Genomic DNA, 7,357 nt, shown 5'->3' with positions numbered 1-7,357 from the left:
ACATTTATATTATTTCACTCCAGTTTGAACTACCTTGATTTGGAAAATGTAAGAATGCTTATTAAACGGTTTGCAACATTTTTTACACTTGTGGCATTTCAGCCTAGTATGAATTATGAGGTTTTTCCCAAATTTTGAGTAAGTCCAAAAGAATCCCATTCTTCACACTTATGTGGTTTCTCTCAGATGAATTCTTTGATGTTCTTTAAGGCAAGAAGACTGATAATAATAGTGTTTGCCCCATTCTTTACATGTGGAGTGTATCTCCAATATGAAGAGTTCTGTGTTCAGATCATGCTATGGAACTTCTAAAGTATTTGCTACATTTTTTACATTTGTATGGTTTCTTTCCAAATGAATTCTTTTGATGATCCCTAATTTATTGTTGAGCATTTTGACATAATTTTTTCATTTGTAAATATTCTCTATATTGTGAGTTAATTTGTGTAGATATAGGTACGACTTTTGTAGAGGAGGCTTTTCCACATTCTTCACATTTGTATGGTTTCTCTCCAGAATGAGTTATCAAATGAGGAGAAAGAAGCTGGAAAGTTCTAAGGAACTGACTGATACATCATAATTTTAAGGTTTTGATCCTCTGTGAATTTTCTTGTGTTTGTAAAGTCTCGATCGATAATCGAAGCCCTTGTCACATACTTTACACTTGTAGGGTTTCTCTCCTGTGTGAATTATCTTGTGTTTACGAAGTGATGATGAATAACAGAAGGCATTTCCACATACTTCACATTTGTATGGTTTCTCTCCTGTATGAATTTTCTTATGGTTGGAAAGCCTTGATGGATAGTCGAAGGCCTTGCCACATACTTCACACTTGTAGGGATTCTCTTCTGTATGAACTATCTTGTGTTTAGAAAGTATGGATAGATAATGGAAGGCCTTGCCACATACTTCACACTTGTATGGTTTCTCTTCTGTATGAATTTTCATATGGTTAGAAAGCCTTGATCGATTATCAAAGGCCTTGCCACATACTTCACACTTGTAGGGATTTTTTTCTGTATGAATTTTCTTGTGTTTATTAAGTTTTGATCGATAATAGAAGTCCTTGCCACATACTTCACACTTGTAGGGTTTCTCTCCTGTATGAATTCTCTTGTGCGCTGAAAGTAATGATGAATCTCTGAAAGTCTTGCCACACTCTTCACATTTGTAGGGTTTCTCTCCTGTATGAATTCTCTTATGCTTAGAAAGTAATGCTGAAGCTCTGAAAGTCTTGCCACACTCTTCACATTTGTAGGGTTTCTCTCCTGTATGAATCTTCTTGTGCATAGAAAGTATTGATGGATCATGGAAGGCCTTCCCACATACTTCACACTGGTATGGTTTCTCTCCTGTATGAGTTTTCATATGGGTGGAAAGCCTTGAAGGATAAGGAAAGCCATTGCCACATATTTCACACTTGTAGGGTTTTTCTCCTGTATGAACTCTGTAGTGTCTAGAAAGTAATGACGGAAAACGGAAGGACTTGCCACATTCTTCACACTTGTAGGTTTTCACTCTTACATGAAGTCTGTAGTGACTTTGAAATACTTTTTTCTCCTCAAAAACTTTCCCACAGTCTTTGCAGGTATAACATTTTTTCCCTGGTGAGTAAAGGTTGAGAATTGAACAGAATAAAAATCTGTATATTTACACTGATTATTTAAAAAAAAACATATACTCATACTTGTATTTGTCTATATAAATGATAAGCTACATTTGAATTTCTATGCCTGTACTCAATGAAGACTAATTTAAAACATAGAATAAGTGAAACTCATGTATCCTTCCATCAATGGAACAAGACTATGACAACGTAGAACAAGGAAGCAAAGGAATAATCAAAATCAAACATTTAAAGAAAGCATACTATCAACTAAGAAAAACCATAATGGAAAAACGCAAATACAAATCAGCCCCTTAAACAAATACAGAAATTTTTTGAGTAGTTAAAAACTAAGTATAAATTAGTCTAAGATAGAAGGCACTTGAATATATAATATTTATATATTGTACATTATAATATATCTATAATTAGTCTAAGTATAGAGTTTAGTTTTAGAAGTTATGAAAGTTAGGCAACTTAAGAAGACTTTCCTTGGTAACATTAAATAAAGATTCAAGACAGTTTTATGCATATCTTTAGGCATAATTGTTTTGTGCATTATATAAAAATTATTCATTTTATTAGTCAAATGCTGATTTCTCTGCCCTATATGTTTGTACCATCCAGACAAGGCATTGCATTGTTTAGTCTAAGATTCTCCCATCTTATATTTAGGTAACATTGTTCCCCATTTATGCTCTATCTTCTCAATAAAAGTTAATCGGCCAATGCCTAGGCTGAAGAGAGAATATGCTGGACATCTGACACTCCCGGGAAGAAGGAGAACAAGGAGGAGGTGGGAGAGGAGGAGGAGGAAAAAGGAGAAGAAAGGGGGGTGGGTTCAATATAAGGAAGGGGTCCAGAGAGATATCAAGGAAACATCTGAAGTTCAGAGAGCCAGATCAGTACTAAAATTCATGGAGCTAGCCAGATTACCTTAAAGGATTAGACTCAATTATTAATTGCGTAGTAACTGTATTATAAAGGAGGGTATCACAAAAGCTGCTGCCTACCAAATAAATCTTAAGTCTCTGTTTCATTCATTTGGGAGCTAGCCAGGAAAAAAGATAGAAAAAATCATCACTCTTAAAAAAATGCATGCACATATATTTAAAAAAAAAGTACCCAAGTAAAAGATTACATAGAAATGACAGTGCTTTCAATGTTATGGGAAATGTAGGTTAATCTCATAGTAGAAGAAAACAAAGCTAATAAGACTCAAAGCATCCTAAATGTTAGATTATGTCTTTCTTTGGCAGAAAAAGACAGAAGATTAGATCTTCAAAGATGACATGAACATGTTGTCTTCTAATAGGCAGCAGCTGACTCAGATACAGACACCCAAAGCCAAACCGTGGGTGGAACTTGGGGATTCTTATGGATGAATAGGAGGAAAGATGATGGGCTCGGAAGGGAATAGGAACTCCACAAGAAGGCCAACAGAGTCAACTAATCTGGATCCTTGGGGCTGTCAGAGTCTGAACCACCAACAAAAGAACAAACACCAGTTAAACCTAAACCTCCTTGTTCATATGTAGCAGATGTGCAACTTGATCGTTATATAGATGCTAAACAATTAGAAAGGAGGCTATCCCGAAAGCTGATGCCTATATGTAAAATATATTCTACTAGCTGGGCTGCCATGACTGAACTTAGTGGAAGAGAAAGCACTTAGCATTACAGAGTCATATACTGTCAGGGTGGCGGTGGGGGATACCCAGGGAGATGCCCACCTGCTTAGAGCAGAAGAGGATGGCAGATGGAGGAAGAATTATGGGAAGAGGTGACCAGGAGGGGGGCAGTGAGCTGGATGTAAGGTGAATAAGTAAAAAAAAAAACATTTAAAAAAGATGATTTATACTAGAATATTGTGTCTCAAAGGATTTATGTTAGCTCTTAGAGTTTTCCACTCTGTTCTCTGATACCCTCCTTCTGACATACCTGAATACATAGTGGTAACCTCTCCTTTCTTCACAACTGAAGGCTCCTCTATTTGCTCCAGAAATGTGACCAGGTATGGCTTAGAGGAAGCAAGACCTGTTTGGGGGAAAAGTGGAACAACACTGTTACAGTGGTAAAATAAAATGTCCCTCCAGGACTGTGTGAATAAGGAATGAGAAGATATAACAAAGGAGGATAGAGCGCTGGTTCTCATGTGTTTTCTGATGGGCAAGGCAGAATCCTTAGGAGGAAGTTGGAAATTGCAGGTCCTGAGCTTCACACACCTCGTTACAAGGAGAACGTTTATGACTGAAACGTGTGACGTGCTCTTCGAGGTGTACCACTTATGTTCTAATACAAATGGTACCTTTAAGAGGGAGGTATGAACACAAGAGGAAATAGTTCTAAGCTATATGAATAATTTTTATTTTCTTTAAAAGTAGCCCTATGAACATCACTGATGGACGTGGAAGTTCCCATGAGATATTGTACAAAGGGAGCAACTTTCATGCTGAAAATTAAAAATTCGTCATGGAAGGTATCCTCACCCAGAAACACAAGGTTGTTGTAATTCTCCAATGTCACGTCCCTGTATAAATTCCACTGAGCAGGAACCAGGCCTCAACAATCCTATCCAGAGAAATATATAGACACATACCAGAATCACAAAATATCCTGAAAAAAAAAAAAAAAAGTTTCAAAAAAGACAATTGGTATGGTGCTTCCATGTATTCAAATGCTAAATATTCTACCTCAATATCTAGTTGCCCAAGACAAGTAAATTACTAAAAGTTCACCAGCAATTTTTGTGTAAAATGGCTTCCAATTTAAAATATTACATAAAACAAAACTGGTAATAGTCAATTCTGAAGGAGGATAGAGGTAGGCAGTGCTTCGATGACTGGATTGGGGGTCACAGGTAGGGTCCACAATGAGGAGGAGAAATAGGAAGGGAAAGGAAAGCTGTGAGGATAGGTCTTCAGTAGTCAGGATAGATCAGCAGCAACGCCCAAGTGAATTGTCCCCACCCCTGTCCCAGACAGACTAATGGAACAGAAATAATTCGGGAAAGACTTACACAGCAAGAATTTGGGGAGCACAAATGAGGAAGTAGCCAGTCTAGCTTTAGAAAAATAGATTAGGAGTAATCAATACCCCAGTAATTAAGCAAATGCCAAATAAATAAATCATAGCCTGAATCTCATTCGTTTGGAAACTATACTGGGATAGAAATGACTATGGTTAACTTACACAGTATGCTAATTATAAATGCCAATAATAACATAAATGCAAAGTGGCATCATGTGCTTCTGCACATAATTCTGAAGGATACCCTAAGTGAGAGGAGAGCTGGAAGCACTTTTGATATAGGTAAAGAAGAATCCTAAAATATACTTGATGTGGTACTGTTTGCAACACAGGAATCATCTTTAAGTGGAGTGGATCACAGAAGGTCCTAGAAACTCCTATGGTATGATGCTTTTAAGAACCACAAAATGGAGAACAAGGGCAAATAAAAATATAAGGAGGGAGATAGATGGCTCAGTAGTTAAGAGCACTGGCTATACATACAAAGGACATGGGATTGATTCCTAGACGCTACATGGCCACTGACAATTGTCTATAACTCGTTACAGAGGATCAGATAATCTCTTAGACACGAGTGGTGACAAAATACAAACACATACATGCCCTTGTGAGAGCTTCTATTCCTGCCATAAAACTCCATGACCAAAAATCAGATTGGTAAGGAAAGGTTTTATTAGGCTTGCACTTCCTCAACACAGCATGGTTCATTATTGAAGGAGGTCAGGACAGGGATTTAAACAAGACAGGAACTGGGAGGCAGAAGATGATTTAGACATGATGGCAGGGTTGTGCTTATAGGCTTTCTATAAATGGCTTGCTCAGCCTGCTTCTTTATAGAATCCAGGGATATCATTCCTGAGTTAGTACCTTGTATATCAGGCCGTGCCATGCTCCATCTGATGCACTAGGAAAATGCTCTACAGGCTGACACACAGCCTGATTGTTTATTTTTTATTTTTAAGTTTTTATTAAACATTTTATTCATTTACATTTCAAATGTTATTCCCTTTCCAGATTACCCCTCCACAACCCCCTCCATTTCATCCTCCCCTTCCCCCTCCCCTTTGCCTCTATGAGGGTGCTCTTCCACCCACTCACCTACTCCTGCCTCACTGCTCTAACATCCCCCTATGCTGGGTCATCAAGCCTCCACAGGACTAAGGGCCTCCCTGCCCATTGATGTCGGATAGGGCCAACCTCTACTATATTTGTACCTGGAGATATGGCTCCCTCCAAGTATATGCTTTGGTGATTTAGTCCCTGGGAAATCTGGGTGGTCCAGTTAGTTGATATTGATCTTCCTATGGGGATGCAATCACTGTCAACTCCTTCAGTCCTCTTTCTAGCTTTTCCATTGAGGTCCCCAGGTTCAATCTGATGGTTGGCTGTGAGTATCTGCATCTGTATTGGTCAGGTGCTGGTAGAACCTCTCAGGGAAGAGCCATACTAGGATCCTGTAGGCAAGTACTTCTTGGTGTCAGTAACAGTGTGGGGACTTGGTGTTTGCCAATGGGATGGATACCTAGGTGGGGCAGTGCCTGGTTAGCCTTTCCTTCAGTCTCTGTTACATTTTTTGTCACTGTCTTTCCTTTGGACAGGAGCATTTCTGGGTTAACGATTTTGAAATGTATGGGTGGCCACATCGCTCAACTGGGGGCTATACCTATCTACTGGAGGTGGTCTCTATAGGTAGTATCTCCCCTGTTAGGTATTTCAGATAAAATCACTACCATTGGATCCGGGGAGCCTCTCACTTTCCTAGTGTCTGGGACTTTCTAGTGGCTTTCCCCAGTTACCCGTCCTCCAGTCCTACATGTTTATATTCAATTTCCAGGCCCTCTGTACTTCTCTACTTTCCCTCCCAATACACTTTAACCCACTAATTTACCTCCCTGACCCATGATGCAGTTTTTCATAGTCATACTTGTGGTACATTGGACAGTTATATACTCTTCAGGCTTGCAATATGAAAACAGAGCAATGTTCATTTCCTGCCCTTTAGCACCATCATAGGATAGCAGCATATTTTCACCACTGATGGAGTTTTGAACTTGTTTTCTCCGTCTTAAGTGGGATACAGGAAGTTGCCAAGAAAGAAAGGTAAAAGCCATTTAAAATACATGTTTTCGAAATATATGACTGTAGAATGCTTCTCTTCTGAGAAAGCACAATAAATGATCTTCCAAAAATCATAAATCTGAGGTCTTGGGAGCTACTTCAATTACAGCCTAGAACTGGCAACTCGTGACCTTCTTTACCATCAAAAAAAAGTGTAAGAAAGAGTGATGAGATTGACATTCACCATTCTTGGATTTTTCTGCAAATTCAGGATCAATGTTGAAAAACACTGGCATATCTACTTCTTCTTGTGGACTAAGCCTTTGTTCTTCAAAACAGAAGCACTGTATTTTGTTGAAATACTGTCTGACTTCAAACAGTGCAACATCGTATGTAGAAATCCCAATTACTGGTTTGTCAGTAGGATTCTTAGCTTTATAAAATGCCAGTGCAGTCTCTCCCTCCTGGTACCACATATATTTCTGTTTGCTGAGATCTGAAGTTCCATTGGAGACTGGTATGAAAGTTAGCATTGAAGGTTACCTTAATGATTTGATCCATAACAGGCACCATGATTTCAATCTGGTCTGACGCATGCCTGGCCACTAGTGATTGTCTAAGTCCAGCAAGTGTGAGCACCATCTTGTTCCACTGCCACCCATG

At 38.7% G+C, this 7,357-nt stretch overlaps 1 protein-coding gene across 1 annotated transcript; it reads right to left on the bottom strand.

The window, feature by feature from the left end:
• Positions 1-478: 478 nt before the first annotated feature.
• On the bottom strand, positions 479-4,152 carry LOC116896253 (zinc finger protein 728-like). The gene is made up of 3 exons (XM_032897325.1): positions 4,096-4,152; positions 3,548-3,643; positions 479-1,604 (listed from the first exon to the last, which is right to left on the bottom strand). Exons 2-3 carry the CDS (start codon positions 3,555-3,557, stop codon positions 583-585), a joined length of 1,032 nt encoding a protein of 343 aa, XP_032753216.1. The 5' UTR covers positions 3,558-3,643; positions 4,096-4,152; the 3' UTR covers positions 479-582.
• Positions 4,153-7,357: the final 3,205 nt, after the last annotated feature.

This window comes from Rattus rattus, chromosome 3, assembly GCF_011064425.1.
Source record: "Rattus rattus isolate New Zealand chromosome 3, Rrattus_CSIRO_v1, whole genome shotgun sequence".
NCBI classification, from domain to species: Eukaryota; Metazoa; Chordata; class Mammalia; order Rodentia; family Muridae; genus Rattus; species Rattus rattus.
The sequence above is the reverse complement of the archived record's forward strand: the minus strand, read 5'-3'. Positions and strand labels throughout refer to the sequence as shown.